This window comes from Giraffa tippelskirchi, chromosome 3 (assembly GCF_054371585.1).
Source record: "Giraffa tippelskirchi isolate mGirTip1 chromosome 3, T2T-mGirTip1v1.2.pri, whole genome shotgun sequence".
Classification (NCBI taxonomy): Eukaryota; Metazoa; Chordata; class Mammalia; order Artiodactyla; family Giraffidae; genus Giraffa; species Giraffa tippelskirchi.
Genome location: NC_137277.1, coordinates 167,985,473 through 168,001,879, shown reverse-complemented (window position 1 = coordinate 168,001,879; position 16,407 = coordinate 167,985,473). Strand labels below are relative to the sequence as shown.

The window sequence follows — 16,407 nt, the reverse complement described above, 5'->3', positions numbered from 1 at the left end:
CACCGCCCATCCCCACCCTCTAATTAAATCCTACCGTTTAATGCCCATAATATTCCATTCCCCGTGAAAGCCAGGTTATTCATAATTCCTCAGTTACTAGATCTAGAAATCTACACATAAATACATGCCACCTTCCTGTCATCAAAACTTCTAGGAAGAAAAAATACCTGGTTTCCTCCTCCACCGCCAAGACTACCACCCCCATCAAAGAATTGTAATACATTGTTTCCCTTTTCCTTTGTCACACTTTCCACCTCCCCTGGGGGAAGGGCACAGACGCTGTCCCGGCCCAAGGTGTCTCACTGCTGCTGGAAGTCCTCCCTCCCAGAGGGCAGTCCTGTGCCCTGGCACGTTGGCATCTGCAGCCTGTCTCGTCTCTCCCGCCTGGAGTCCTTGTGCACTGCGACGATGCGCTGGCTTCCCAAAGCCGCAGTGGATTGTATAACCACACTGTGCACGCCTGGAGGACAGCGTGGTGAGCCTCCCTCCTGACAGCATCTGTTCAGAGTCACTGGTGTCAGCTAAAAAGAGATCCACCAGGCCGGCGGGACCCGAAGACTCTAGGGGAGGGAGGGAGCGAAGCGCGCTGTCTGGACTACAGCACTGTTGGTAGGCGGTGGGGTTGGTAAATCTCTCCAGCAGCAGTATTTAAACCCGAAATTCTGTCTGGAGAGCCGGCGGTGCAGGACGGTGAGGAGCAAGCGGAGCCCTACTGCACCAGCTTAGTGTGGATCAAACAAAGGGGGATGGCGCGGAAACTCAGAATGAGGGAGGGGGGAGTTGTCGGAATTTCTCCCCAGCGAAGCCTCTCGCGAAAATGACAATGACATCTCCGCTCCTCTTTTCAATTATGTAACTCTCATACATTTGGAAGAATATACATGGACATATTCTTAGGAAGGCAGAAAATCTCTAAATAGACTCTAAAAAAAAAATCTCTAAATAGCTTTAGCTCAGGGTGCATCTGAAGTCTTAACAGACCTGGTTGTCACCTAGCAGCGTTAGAGGGTGTTATCCTAGGGGTAGGACCCCCGACCCACGCCCCTCCGTGGTACCCACCACGCCGACCGCCGGGTCACTGCCGGGGACGCGGCCCTCTCGGCTCGGCAAGGATCGCCGCAAGCCCCTCACCGCGTCGCGGGGTCGGCTGGACCTACCGGTCCGCAGGCAGCAGAGCGATCTACCCCCTTCACCTCCCCCCCTGCGAACACCTGGTCCGCGGTTACCTGCGGGGCCGCCAGTCTCCGCAGCCCATTGGCCGGCTCCCCGGCGCCCTTGCCTTTGGCGGCCGGGAGATGCCCGAGCCCCGGCGTCCGCGCCTCGCCGTCCGCGGGGCCCGCGCCGTTCTCGCTGGGGCCTTCATCCGGCGCGGGGAAGAGCCCGCAGCGACGCTGGAAGCGGGCGACGAGCTGGGAATCCTGCAGGCTCCAGAGCAGCTCGGCCATAGTGCTCCCGGAGCCGCCACCGCCGCTGGGTGCCCTCTGCTCGCGCCTTCCCTCCCGCCCTCGCCCTCGCCGGGCTGGGCGCTCAAGGTGGCGGCCGGGCGGGCGGGGCCCGGGGCGCCAGCCAACAGGTGCGCCGCTCCGGTCCTAGCGCCCGCCCCCTGCGCGCGGACGCCCAGGTGTTCGCCTCCACCTCGCCCAGGGCACGTCCGCGCTCCTTTCCTTCCGGCGGGCCCGGGCGGGCTCGGGTGATCTCTGGCGTCAGGCCGGCTCGGAACTGGGCGAAAAGGTACAGGTATCCCCACCCCATCGGCTGGTGCATAAGTGCCACCTAATGGGGAGCGGCCGGCACGTGTGGATCTGCGTGAGTCCACTTGGCTCGCACCGGCCGATCGCTTAGGGACCTTCCTGTTCACTGTTGAGCTCAAAGGGAGGTCAGATTTTCCACCACCAGCCCCCCACCCCAACTCCCTGCATCGAGCCTGTAGTCTCTGCCTTTGCCCACTTCCGGCAGGGAGCGCGAGCCCCGCTAGAGAACATTGCTTGAGTTCTTGCCAAACTCTGCGTGATGTCGCGTCTCCCCACAGCCCCAAACTTCTGCGACATTGCTCAAGAACCAACCGAGTGGGTTTCAAGTGGATTCCGAATCATCCTCCGCGTCCCTGCCCTTGCCCTTGTGATTTGGCAACTGGGGAACACCTAGATACGTGGAGAGGAACACTGATTCTTTCTTTCTTGGTGTTTCGCATTAAGAAAGATGGTGCTGGCCCCTCCCTCCGACTTTTTTTTTTCCACTCTGCCTTTAGACACTTGAGACCCAAAGAGAACAAGGTGTTGAAGGATCTAGAGGAGGAGTTGACGTCTCTCCGCACCAGCGCGAGCTTTAGCTATCTCAGCAGAAGAGCAAAGAAAATATCCCGCCTGTCGACCTTGGTTTTGCCTCCTCCCTCCTGAATCATCTAGGGACACTGCACTTCCTCACAGAGAAAAGCAACAGTCAAATTAGGCCCAGCTGACCAGCCTGCAAGGAAAGTGCAATTCAATCCTTCTGTCTTCAGTCTGCAGCTGAAGACTGGGGTTTCCTGGTAGCCCCCGTGTAAAGCTGCTAAGTATTTGGTTGCACACATGTGAGGCACACCTGCACATCACCGACCTTGTTGATCCAGTTGTCAGTTCAGGCCAGGAAGTCTTTCGGATGTACCTTCAAGGATGACGTGATCTCCCTTGTGTCTGCGTTTCTGCTCTTCTTCCCAGTCCTGTCTGGCAAGTAAGATCAAGGTGGCTGAGAGAGCAATAAAATTCTTGGCAAATAACCGTTTTCTACTTAATTTACAGAAGAAGCACAGAGCTGCTGGCCCAATCAGGCTGTGTCACACAAAGAGATGTTCAGTCCTAGAAGCAGAAGGCTCCTCTTCCCTCTGCTGTGGTCGTTTACAGACACTGGGACCAAATTCTGTGGGGTTTTCTCTTTATTTTTGGCTGTGCTGGGTCTTTGTTGCTGAGCATGGGCTTTCTCGAGTTGCAGTGAATGGGGCTACTCTCTAGTTGTGGCGCACGGGCTTCTCGTTGCAGTGGCTTCTCTGTTGCAGAGCATGGGCTGTACAGGTGAGGGCTCAGTAGTTGTGGCACATGGGTTTTAGTTGCTTCCCAGCAGGTGGAATCTTCTGGGACCAGGGATCGAACCTGTGTCCCCAGCATTGGCAGGCGGATTCTTAACTACTGGACCACCAGGAAAATCCTGTGGTTCTGTTTTTAAAGTAGGAATTGTGGCTTAGGACCTTTTCTTTTTATATGATAAGAAAATATGCTTTCCCATGAAGACACTTAAGTGATGTAGCTCCCAAATTTGATGTTGCGATTTCCCTTTCTCCCAAATAGTAAACAGTCAAAGCCAAACATGGCATATGGAGCACAAGGGCAAAAAAATGCATATTCAGACAAGGCATTTTTATCCCCTTGGGAACCAGGTAGTAACCCCAGCTTCCAGTGGCTTGTGACATCACTGTGGGCCTCCTTTGCCTTTCCTGATGAAATAACATTCCTCGCTTCTTGTGTGTGGCAGTCCTTGTCTTGAGGCAGTATCACGCCATCTCCTTCTTTGTTGTCACGGAGTATTCTCCCTGTGTGACTCTGTGCCCAGATCTCCCTCTTCTTATAGGGACACCAGTCCCAGTCTTTGTATTAGGATCTATTCTAAACCAGTCTGGCCTCATCCTAACATGATTACATCTGCAAAAATTACATTTGCTCCACATTCACAGGTTCTGGGTGCACGTGAATTTGGAGCAAATGCCACTCAACCCAGTTAAGTATCGGGTTGGCCAGAAAAGTTCCTTTGGGTTTTTCCCACAAGATGTTATAGAAAAATATAAGTTCCATGTTACAAGTTATAAGCTTTTTGGCCAACCCAGTTCTTAACTCTGTGCCAGGCATGTGCTCAGTACTTTCACACCATAACTAATTTAATCACATTTTATCCTCCCAGTAGCCACTCATCCTTCATGTATTTGACAGTTATGCATTTACTAATGTCAGACACTATTCTAGGACTGGGGATGCATCAGTTAAAAAACCAGAGCTCCTAGATCATGAAACTTATATTTTAGTAGTGTTAGTCACTCAGTCATGTCTGACTCTTTGCGACCCCATGGATTGTAGCCCACCAGGCTCCTCTATCTATGGAGATTCTCCAGGCAAGAACACTGGAGTGAGTAGCTATGCCTTCCTCCAGGGGCTTTTCCTGACCCAGGGATTGAACCTGTATCTCCTACATTACAGGCAGATTCTTTACCATCCAGGGACAGCTATTTAAAAAGAATCAAATAAATCTGTACTTTTAGTGAGCAACAAATACCATGGAGAGGAGCAAGGCGGTTGGGGCAGGAGAAAGACGTACAGGAAAGATGGTCACCTCCAAGAAGGGGATATTGGTGCAGAGACCTGGAAGAAGAGGGGCCCACTCTATCCAGATCAGGAGAAACAGCAGTCCAGATAGAGGACACTGCACTTGTAAAGGCCCTGAGGCCACCAAAGCTTGGAGTGTTGGACGAACCACTGAGAGAGGAACTACCTGGCAGGAGAGGCTTGAGTATAAGTATTGTGTTGGGAGAGGTGAGGTCTAGTAGGACAATTTAGACTATAATAAATAATAAAGTGTTAGGGGCTTCCCTCCTAGCTCAGTCAGTAAAGAATCTGCCTGCAATGCAGGAGACCGGGGTTCAATTCCTGGGTTGGGAAGATCCCCTGGAGAAGGAAATGGCAACCCCTGCCAGTATTCTTGCCTGGAGAATCCCATGGACAGAGGAGCCTGGCAGGCTACAGTCCATGGGGTCGCAAGAATTAGACATGACTTAGTAACAGTTGCACTCATCTCACTCGGAGAAGGCAATGGCACCCCACTCCAGTACTCTTGCCTGAAAAATCCCATGGATGGAGGAGCCTGGTAGGCTACAGTCCATGGGGTCACACAGAAGCGGACACGCCTGAGTGACTTCACTTTCACTTTTCACTTTCATGTATTGGAGAAGGAAATGGCAACCCACTCCAGTGTTCTTGCCTGGAGAATCCCAGGGACAGCGGAGCCTGGTGGGCTGCAGTCCATGGGGTCGCACAGAGTCAGACACGACTGAAGCGACTTGGCAGCAGCACATGCTAGTAAAGTAATGCTCAAAATTCTCCAAACCAAGCTTCAGCAATATGTGAACTGTGAACTTCCAGATGTTCAAGCTGGTTTTAGGAAAGGCAGAGAAACCAGAGATCAAATTGCCAACATCCGCTGGATCATCGAAAAAGCAAGAGAGTTCCAGAAAAACATCTGTTTCTGCTTTATTGACTATGCCAAAGTGTTTGACTGTGTTGATCACAATAAACTGTGGAAAATTCTGAAAGAGATGGGCATACCAGACCACCTGACCTGCCTCTTGCGAAACCTGTATACAGGTCAGGAAGCAATAGTTAGAACTGGACATGGAACAACAGACTGGTTCCAAGTAGGTCAAGGAGTACGTCAAGGCTGTATATTGTCACCCTGCTTATTTAACTTATATGCAGAGTACATCATGAGAAACACTGGGTTGGAGGAAGCACAAGCTGAAATCAAGATTGCTAGGAGAAACATCAATAACCTCAGATATGCAGATGACACCACCCTTATGGCAGAAAGCAAAGAAAAACTAGAGAGCCTCTTGATGAAAATGAAAGAGGAGAGTGAAAAAGTTGGCTTAAAGTTCAACATTCAGAAAACTAAGATCATGGCATCCGGTCCCATCACTTCATGGCAAATAGATGGGGAAACAGTGGAAACGGTGGCTGACTTAATTTTTCTGGGCTCCAAAATCACTGCAGATGGTGATTGCAGCCATGAAATTAAAAGACGCTGACTCCTTGGAAGGAAGGTCATGACCAACCTAGACAGCATGTTAAAAAGCAGAGACATTACTTTGTCAACAAAGGTCCATCTAGTCAAGGCTATGGTTTTTCCAGTGGTCATGTATGGATGTGAGAGTTGGACTATAAAGAAAGCTGAGTGCCAAAGAATTGATGCTTTTGAACTGTGGTGTTGGAGAAGACTCTTGAGAGTCCCTTGGACTGCAAGGAGATCCAACCAGTCCATCCTAAAGGAGATCAGTCCTGGGTGTTCATTGGAAGGACTGATGTTGAAGCTGAAACTCCAATACTTTGGCCCCCTGATGTGAAGAGCTGACTCATTTGAAAAGACCCTGATGCTGGGAAAGATTGAGGGCAGGAGGAGAAGTGGACGATAGAGGATGAGATGGTTGAATGGCACCACCGACTCAATGGACATGGGTTTTGGGTGGACTCTGGGAGTTGGTGATGGACAGGGAGGCCTGGCGTGCTGCGGTTCATGGGGTCGCAAAGAGTCGGACAGGACTGAGCGACTGAACTAGTGACTAAACCACCACCAAAGAGTAAAGTGAAAGTGAAAGTGTTAGTCGCTCAGTCATGTCCAACTCTTTGGAACCCCTTGGATTGTAAACCACTGGGCTCCTCTTTCCATGGAATTCTCTAGGCAAAAATACTGGAGTGGGTTGCCATATACTCCCACTTTACAGATGAGAAAACTGAGGCTCAGAGATGGGAAACCTACCCAAAGCCACACAACTAAGTGCCAGAAGGAGGATTCACCTCAGGTTTTACTGACTAAAACGTATTCTATTACTAAACCACATTCTATTCCTGGAATTTATTTTCACTCTTTACTTTTGTATTGAAAAGTTTTCCCAGTGTGTAGTGAGTGCTCAATAAACACTTTGGGAATGTTGTTCTAGACTAAGAGTACACCTCACAGTTTTTAGAGCTTTTGGATTCATTTGTAAATTTTTGCATGTGAATTCTACAATCCTCAGAGACCAGTGGTTTTGAAACTGGAAAGAAGTGGGGGCAGGTAGGGCACAACTTTCTAAAGAATGACATAGCCTGAGGACACAACATAAACCGATTATAATTAAATGGGGTCCAGGATGGCAGATAAGTCAACTTTGATTAGACCTTTATCCTCAACCGGCAAGCTAAAAGACACACCCAGAGGTTCCAGGACAGTCCCAAGTTACCATCAAAAGACCAAAAAGTGGGTGGTGGTAGCTGGATTCCTGGAAATCTCCACCCCTTGCCCCAAATAGTTGGAATAGTCCTCCCACTCATTAGCCTATGAAATTACCCAGCCCATAAAAAATAACAGTGCCACATTTCAAGACCATTGCACTTGTCCTCTGCGTGGCCTGCACTCTGTCTGTGTTCTTCTCTGAATAAATCCACTTCTTACCTATCACTTTGTCTCTCACTGAATTCTTTCTGAGATGAGACATCAAGAACTTGAACTTTATTAGGTCCTGAAACCAGGTCTGTTGACCTCAGTGGGAAAACCGTGGGTTTTGGCTGGGTTCAAGTCCTGGTCTTGTGGGTTCGAGTCGCAAACTGAGGTAAACAGTTTCGGTTTTATCTTTTTTTTTTTTTAAGAAAAGAAAACTGAGACTGAGATGTAAAATGATTTTTCTCAAAGTTAGAGAATTTATTAGATACTCTTTGCAGTGTCTGCCATCTCACACTGCTCTTATCGGGACAATTTCCTTCATCTGTACCCAGGGGGTGAGAAAGGAATGAGAGAGGAGATGGCAGCCATTTTTGAGCCACATGACCTGGCCCCCTGACCAGATCCAAGTTGACCCTGGACTGTACACCACTTTATCACATTTAGGATCATCAAATGCTTTCTCCTTGGGAATTTGGATTCACAGACCTCTGTCAGTATCTGTTGAACTAGGGAGAAGAAAATTTAAGAAGTAGAGACCATGCCATGGGGCAGACAAGTGGTCTTGTTACCGAGTCCAAGCTCAGTCTGCTCGCCACACAACTAAGCCAATAATCGGGAGACAAGGTGTTAAGGCAAGAAATAGGGACTTGATTCGTAAAACTGGGCATCCTAGAAGGCAGGCTGGTGTCTTGAGAGTACCATCTTGTGGTAGGGGGAGGGAGGGTGTCTGCATGTCAGTTTCTTTGATAGAATAGAGGAGGTGAGAAAGTAAAGTACAAAGGCCATTAGTTTTGCAAAGTACCTCTTGACTGGGCCAGCATCAGGAAGGGGATGTGTCAATTTCTTCTTTTCTGCAGCCATTCACAGGTGGGCAGGGTCAGAATGTCTCCCTTCCTACAGAACAAAGGCTCTTTAGTTTAACATTGGGCAGAGGGGCAGGTTCCCTGAGGCAGGCGATTATGTATGCTGATAGCTGAAGACAGCATCCTTTTAGCAATTATAATAACAAAAGCAACAGTTAAAGCCAAAGATGCTGATGCTGGGAAAGACTGAAGGCAGGAGAAGAAGGGGACCACAGAGGACGAGGTGGTTGGATGGCATCACCGACTCAATGGACATGAGTTTGAGCAAGCTCCAGGAGATAATGAAGGACAGGGAAGCCTGTTGTGCTGCAGTCCATGGGGTTGCAAAGAGTCGGACATGACTGAGTGACTGAACCACAACAAAGTCAAAGAAATAGATCTAACATGGAGTCAGTTTCACTCTCCCTGTTACAGTCTTACTGCTGAGTGCTCACAAGGGAGGAATAAAGCAGACAGACGCACAGAGAAGTTAGGCAATGCAGGCAATTAATCCGGAAACGCAGCTCCATGTTGACACCTTGTTCCGGTCCTTGTGAAGGTCCTCCTGGCCTGGGTTCCCAAACTGCCCCTGAATCCTTGGTAGCAAATCCTCCATGTCTTTTACTTATGACCTGAAGAGTCCTAATTCAGACAGCCAGGAATTGGCAGAATAGGGAAACTGGAGCAACTCCTCACCTTCAAGTCACCATCAAGTGATTTCCGAAGCCCTGCCCACGTCTTGCTGCTGGAGGTTTCATCTTGCTGCAATGGAAACTACAGATTCTGACTCCACCTCAGCCCCTCAGCGTGTTGGAAAGGGCTTCCTAAAAGATTAGGGAACACAGTGAGTCTATTGCTATTAGTTCACCTCATGGTGACGCAAACTGCCTCCTGGGCTTGGGGAAATCTAGTCACTTTCTATGGGGAGGGCATTCTGAAATCCAAACAAACTTCTAGCATGGAATCGTTTCAAGATTTGCAAACTACTATATATGTGAATTTGTTTTCTGGCAGTCTTTTTAACAATGATAATTTATATCTTTGCAGATACATAAAGTACTCAAGGACTAATAACTTTAGCAGATTAAAGATTTATTATTTGTTGACAAATTGATCAAAGCCCTGGGCTCCATGGACTGTTTATTTTATTTTTTTAAAATAAATTTATTTATTTTAGTTGGGGGCTAATTACTTTACAATATTGTAGTGGTTTTTGCCATACATTGACATGAATCAGCCATGGGTTTACATTCCATGGACTGTTTAGATCACTAAGATTTGGAAATGCAAAGCATAGAACTCATCTTCTATTTTTCAGGGTGCTTTTCTTTAACTAATGAAAAACACTTTTTTCTATTAAGACAATTTCAGTAAATCATCAAACATAAATTATTTTCTTGAGGTGGGGGGACCTTTTAGGCTGGGAGAAATTTCAGCTTAAAACCTTGCTTTAAAAGAAAACATTTATAGGTGATGTTCCTGTAGAGTAGGGGGCAGGGGAGGGGGCAGAAAGAGGGAAAGCAGTAAGAAGAAAGACTAGGAGTCTTGAGTTTCCCCTGCAGCAAACAGTCAAGGAATGGTCCAGTTGGCACAACCATGAATATTGATGAAGAGTTTGATTTCAGCCAGCACTTCTTGGTTTGAATCCAGTTGAATCAAACTATATGAGACTGAATAGTTTTCTCCAATGAGTTTTGATGGATTTTGACCACTTTATGAGGAATATTGTAGAGATTAGCTGGCTCTGGCGATGGCACCCCACTCCAGTACTCTTGCCTGGAAAATCCCATGGACGGAGGGGTCTGGTGGGCTGCAGTCCATGGGGTCTCGAAGAGTCAAACACAACTGAGAGACTTCACTTTCACTTTTCACTTTCATGCATTGGAGAAGGAAATGGCAACCCACTTCAGTGTTCTTGCCTGGAGAATCCCAGGGATGGAGGAGCCTGGTGGGCTGCCATCTATGGGGTCGCACAGAGTCGGACACGACTGAAGCAGCTTAGCAGCAGCAGCAGCATCCAACTAAAGAACTTTGGGGAAGGGGGTTATCTCATGCCAACCAGTTTTAAAGGTCAGTCCTCTTTGTCTGACTTATGCTTTGATGAAACATCAAACATCTAATGGAAAAAAGCAAGCCATTTCTTCCACTTCCATCAGGCTTGCATTGGGGTTGTTCAAGCTCATATGCAGAGAACTCCAATTTAAGACAAAGAAAAGATATTTGACTGTTCACAAGTAGTCTATTAGGGTGGTCATTTTTATTCCTAAAGAATACGCCCTGTAAGTATCACTCATTCATGAGTCTTTTCCAATAATCAGTTTCCAGGACACTTTTATAATATGATTCAATTTATAAATTCAGTTAACATAACACCTTCCAAGACTAGGTTTATTACGTAGATCTAAGTAGAACCATACCACTTAGTTGTCAAAAACTTAAAACCTCATCTACTTTGAAATAAGCTTCCAAATCTAAATGAAACATTTTGGGTTATACTTCACTCATATATTCAAATTCATGAATCATCTGTAAGCTACAGGTGGATTGAAAAACTTCACATTCATCTCCAATACACATTGTCTAATAAACAAAGCAAGTCCCAGAATAATATGAAACAGTAGATATAACATGTTGATATTATGTTTAAAATGTTAAAATACACATTTGTGTGCATGTATGCACATGTGCATATGTGTGCACACATGCAAACGAACTGAAAAAGATCTGAGGGACTTGCTTGTCCATCCAGTGGTTAAGACTCCAAGCTCCCGAAGCAGGGGGAAAGGGTTCGATCCCTGATTGGGGAACTTAGATCCAGCCACCTGAAAAAAAAAAAGAGGAAAGAAAAAGGAGGCCTGAGGTAAGCCAGTGAAGTTTCACAGTCATGTCCGACTCTTTGCGACCCCATGGACTGTAGCTTACCAGGCTCCTCCATCCATGGAATTTTCCAGGCAAGAGTACTGGAGTGGTTTGTCATTTCCTTCTCCAGGAAGATCTTCCTGATCGAGGGATCGAACCCAGGTCTCCTGCATTGCAGGCAGAAGCTTTACCGTCTGAGCCACCAGGCACCCATTAACTAAGAGGAGCTATTTCCTGGCATGGGATAGGAGCCAAAGAGAACTTTCAGTTTTTACTCTATGTACTGGAATTTGTTTGAATTTTTCATAGATGTGTATTACTTTTGTAATTTAAAAAGATTTGTTGTTCTTTTGGATTTCCCTGGTGGCGCAGTGGACAAGAACCTGTCTTCCAACACAGGGTACAGGGATTCCATCCGTGGTCCAGGAAGATCACACATGCCAAGGGGCAAGTAAGCCCGTTCGCCAAAATTACTGAGTCATTGCTCTGGAGCCCGTGAGTTACAACTACTGAGCCTGTACTGCAACTACTGAAGCCCATGCGCCTAGAGACTGTGCTCTGCAAAAAAGACACCACCACAATGAGAAGCCCATGCACCCCAAAAAAGAGTAGCTGCTGCTTACCACAGGTAGAGAAAAGCCCACGCAAAGCAATGAAGACCCAGCACAGCCAAAAATAAATCAATCAATCTAAGATTTGTTCTTTTAAAACTTTTTTTTTGCAACAACAATATAGTTTGTTTTATTTATTTTTTAAATTAGTTTATTTTCTATTTTTTAACTTTACAATATTGTATTTGTTTTGCTATACATTGACATGAATCCACCATGGGTGTACATGTTTTCCCCTTCCAGAACCTCCCTTCCACCTTCCTCCCCATCCCATCCCTCCGGGTCATCCCGGTGCACCAGCCCCAAGCACCCTATATCATGCATTGAACCTGGACTGGCGATTCGTTTCACATATGATAATTTACATGCTTCCAAGCCATTTTCCCATATCATCCTGCCCTCGCCCTCTCCCATAGAGTCCATAATCCTGTTCTATTTATCTGTGTCTCTTTTGATGTCTCGCATACAGGGTTATCTTTACCGATTGACTAAATATCATATATATGTGTTAGTATACTGTATTGGTGTTTTTCTTTCTGGCTTACTTCACTCTGTATAATAGGCTCCAGTTTCATCCACCTCATTAGAACTGATTCGAATGTATTCTTTTTAATGGTTGAGTAATATTCCATTGTATATATGTACCACAGCTTCCTTATCCATTCATCTGCTGATGGGCATCTAGGCTGCTTCCATGTCCTGGCTATTATAAACAGTGCTGCGATGAACATTGGGGTACACGTGTCTCTTTCAAGTCTGGTTTCCTCAGTGTGTATGCCCAGCAGTGGGATTGCTAAAACTCTTCTGACTGGTCAGGCTTGGTGAATGGGAGAAGCCGGTTTTTAAGATGCTTATACAAATGAGATTACTGCGAGTAATTATACCAAGAGATTACAATCACTGAAAGTGGGCTATGAGCCACCAGATATTACTAGCATGCCTTTCTCACAAAGCTAGCAACACCCCTGTCAAAATCATCTGATAGACAATAAAAAATCATTTTAAATGTGTGGTCCAGGGACTTCTGCATTTCTGATTTGGGGACTTAATAAGTCATTTTGTTGTGGTGAGAGATTGGTGGGCGGTGGGGGGGTGGGTATAGTGTGGAGGACGGTGATCAAGTACCCAGGGACCCTATGGGATCTCCGTGTTCTTCATTATCAAGGGCAGTTTAATGAAGTTCCTTTCAGCTGAAGCATCTGTAGCTCTGACTGGTGTCTACAGTGGGCAGAATGACCAATCCGTAACTGGTCCAAGTGCACAGGACTCCCAGATCCACTGTGTATGAAAGCCCTGCCCATCAGGCCTGCCAATATAGTTTCAAAATCAGTGCTACCCTATGGCTTCAGCTGAGCCATCAGCAGTAGAGAGGCCCCTTGAGCACAGTTTTCAGACATAAGTCAGAGCTACAAATATATAGGAAGTGACACCTAGAGCAGAGCCTTCAGAGTCGAGCCCACGCCATGATTTTAAAAATGGAATTAACTGCATCCGATAAAGCTAGGTGGCGCAGTGGTAAAGAATCTGCCTGCCAATGCAGGAGATGCAGGATACGTGGGTTCAATCCCTGGGCTGGGAAGATCCTCTGGAGAAGGGAATGGCAACCCACTCCCGTATTCTTGCCTGGAAAACTCCATGGACAGAAGAGCCTGGCAGGCTACGGTCCATGGGGTAGCAAAGAGTAGAACATGACTGAGCACATACACAGACATCAGATAATTTTGTGTGAAATATAGATTTATCAGTTCAGCTCAGTCACTCGGTTGTGTCTAGCTTGGTTGCTATCTAGGTTGCTAACAGCCTTTCTTCCAAGGAGCAAGCGTCTTTTAATTTCATGGCTGCAGTCACCATCAGCAGTGATTTTGGAGCCCCAAAAAACAAAGTCTGTCACTGTTTCCATTGTTTCCCCATCTATTTGCCATGAAGTGATGGGACCGGATGCCATCTTAGTTTTCTGAATGTTGAGTTTTAAGCCAACTTTTTCATTCTCCTCTTTCAGTTTCATTAAGAAGCTATTTAGTTCTTCTTCACTTTCTGCCATAAGGGTGGTGTCATCTGCATATCTGAGGTTATTGATATTTCTCCTGGCAGTCTTGATTCCAGCTTGTGCTTCATCCAGCCTGGCATTTCACATGATGTACTCTGCATACAAGTTAAATGAGCAGGGTGACAATATATAGCCTTGATGTACTCCTTTTCCTATTTGGAACCAGTCTGTTGTTCCATGTCCAGTTCTAACTGTTGCTTCTTGACCTGCATACAGATTTCTCAGGAGGCAGATCAGGTGATCTGGTATTCCCATCTATTGAAGAATTTTCCAGTTTGTTGTGATCCACACAGTCAAAGGCTTTGGCATAGTCAATAAAGCAGAAGTAGATTTATGACTTCTCTTCAAAAATGAAAACTCCGATACCACTGAGTCAAGATTCATTGTAGCCACACTTGCCTAAACTCAATGTCTTCTACTTTCTCCAGACAGGGCATTATTGTAGGGTTTTCCACAGTTCTCACACTCTACTATTTTACCTTCTTCCTTCCTTGCTCATGTCATTGCCATCTTGGTACTTGAAGCACGTAGGATTACCCTCACTACATTTAAAACAAGGAAGGCCAGTGCAGTTCATCAGCAAAGCTGTCCACTGGGATCGCATCCCCCAATCTCAGGGACTTCCCTGATGGTCTCCATGCTCCCAATATGGGGGAGGCCAGGTTTGATCCCTGATCAAGGAACTAGATCCCACATGCTGCAACTAAGACCTGGCACAGCCAAATAAATAAATAAAAGTAAATACTTTAAAAAAAAAAAAAAGAAAACAAGAAATCACAGCCTCACCTTAAGAAATCTAGAAGGCAGTGGAGGAGACAGGATAAAAATCTGTATCATTAAGTCTAGATGTAAATTTAGTCCCTGGATCTTCTTGCCTTCCTAGCAAAGTTAGTGACTGTCCATAAATGATCCTGTACTTCAATTTTTTTGGAATATGTTTAAATTTCAACCATCCTCATGTTTGTAGCACTTCTCTAAGGGTATGTGTACCCGTTGGTAATTTTAATAAGGGTATGTTGTCTTGCTTAGAAAACAAATACTTATCTCCCCAGAAGAATAATGAACAATGTGTTAATTCATCATTCTGCTCCTGGCACTTTCTCATCGCTCGTTGCCTCCTTTGTGCGCATAATATCTTTTTCTATCCTCAATAATGTTGGAGGGCAGAAGGATTTGGCAGTGTGGATTTCAGAGTCAGGAACACCCAAGTTCAAATCCAGGTCTCTTGGTCCTTAGGCAATTCTCTTTTCTTCTCTGAGCCCAAATTTCACCAACTGTAAAATTGGGATATCAGTTCCATACCCTATTTTTCTTGAAGGCTCATTTCATGAAGTTAATGCAATGCTTATTTCTTCCTTAGTTTCACTGTAACAGAATTTTCTCCAAACGCCTTAAATTTTTTGTATCTACATCATCATTGACATAGCCTGACTTACATTATTTGGCTAATCCATTCTGTAAAGTGAGACAACAGGCTTTGTTGAGATAGATAACACCCTGCTTAAACATCTGTGGTCAAGGTGCAGTAGAAAACAACTTTCTTGATGATCAGCTGAAGTGATAAAAGGAGGAAAATAGGATAATCAAACACAATTTGATTTCTGAACTGCCTACATTAATTCTAAATCATAGAGTCTTAAATGTTACGGCCTTTACAATGTTTTTTTATCATTGATTTTATGTCCCATTAAAATACCAGTGTATTACTTAGCTAGTAAATATTTGTGAAGGCTTATAAATCCACATTCTAGTCATGAACTGAGTTTATTAACCATGCTAAATACCATTTGTATAAATGAGGTGACTGGTATCTGTGCATTTGCTGAACACTAGAAACAAGGCTGAAAGTAAAAGTGTTAGTCACTCAGTCGTGTCCAGCTCTTTGGGATCCCTGGACCTGCCAGGCTGCCCTGTCCATGGAATTCTCCAGCAAGAATACTAGAGTGGGTTCTCATCCCCTTCTCTAGGGGATCTTCCTGACCCAGGGATGCAACCAGGGTCTCCCACGTTGTAGGCAGATTCTTTATGGCCTGAGCCACCGGGGAAGTTTAAGAAAGGAGGCTAGAGAGTTCTTTCAGTTGTTTTGCAGATTGCTTCCACACAAGTGAGGTTTTCATTCACGAGAGCCAGGAAATTGTTCATTTTTTCAATGAATACACAATCTAGCCTGCCTTAAAATTTCAGCTTCTTTCTCTATTCTTGGTTAACCTTTCACCTTGGTGGTTAGTATCAGGGAATAGCATAGCTGAATCTGTTCTAATGTCCCTGACCTAAGAACAATTAACTTCACCTGCGTCTCGTGGACTTCTGGAAGAAAGTGGCTTAGCCACTGAGTCAGAGTGCAGGGTTCCTGGAGTCAAGGCCACTTCTGAGGGTCAGCAGGAAGGAGTCCCCCCACTACCTGCTATCAGTGGTACAGCTAAGATTGCGGACCTTTGCTGTGTGAACGAAGGAGGACAATTTGGGAGATTGTTATTCAAGTCAACAAAATTTTACCTTATAAATTCTGTTCTGTGTTTTTGTTTTGTTTTTTGACGTGTCTAAGTTCTCCCTTTATCATCTGCAGGAGGCCTAAAACCTACATTTGCCAAACTCATTCTTGTTAGTTCCAATTTATATTCCTTCCAAGAGAGAGGTTGGTGTGATATTTGAAAGTGAGAGTCAAGCAGAAGCCATTTTGCTCTGAAGTCTGATAAGTCTATTGTGGAGGCTTCCAGACCATAGACATGGGACTTGGCAGCAGCTTCTGGGGTGTCTTACTTTGAATCACCCACTTCCTGTGATTCACTGTAGTGTCCTAATTACCTATATGCCACTGGTGAATTCCCTACATTCC

At 45.7% G+C, this 16,407-nt stretch overlaps 1 protein-coding gene across 5 annotated transcripts in view; it reads right to left on the bottom strand.

Annotated features, from left to right (window-relative positions):
• Positions 1-16,407, bottom strand: part of SGPP2 (sphingosine-1-phosphate phosphatase 2) — a 213,169-nt gene that overhangs the window by 136,090 nt on the left and 60,672 nt on the right. Inside the window, exon 2 of one of the 5 annotated variants that reach the window (XM_081579454.1) lies at positions 8,015-8,106. The exons of 1 other annotated variant lie outside the window; for it this stretch is intronic. Coding sequence is in view for 3 of the 4 variants with exons in the window: in XM_081579450.1 (XP_081435576.1) it covers positions 1,227-1,445 (219 nt within the window). In the remaining variant the exon portion in view is untranslated. Of the gene's footprint in view, positions 1-1,226; positions 1,662-8,014; positions 8,107-16,407 lie in introns of those variants that run through there. 3 more of the 5 variants (XM_081579450.1, XM_081579451.1, XM_081579452.1) reach the window with 3 other exon arrangements.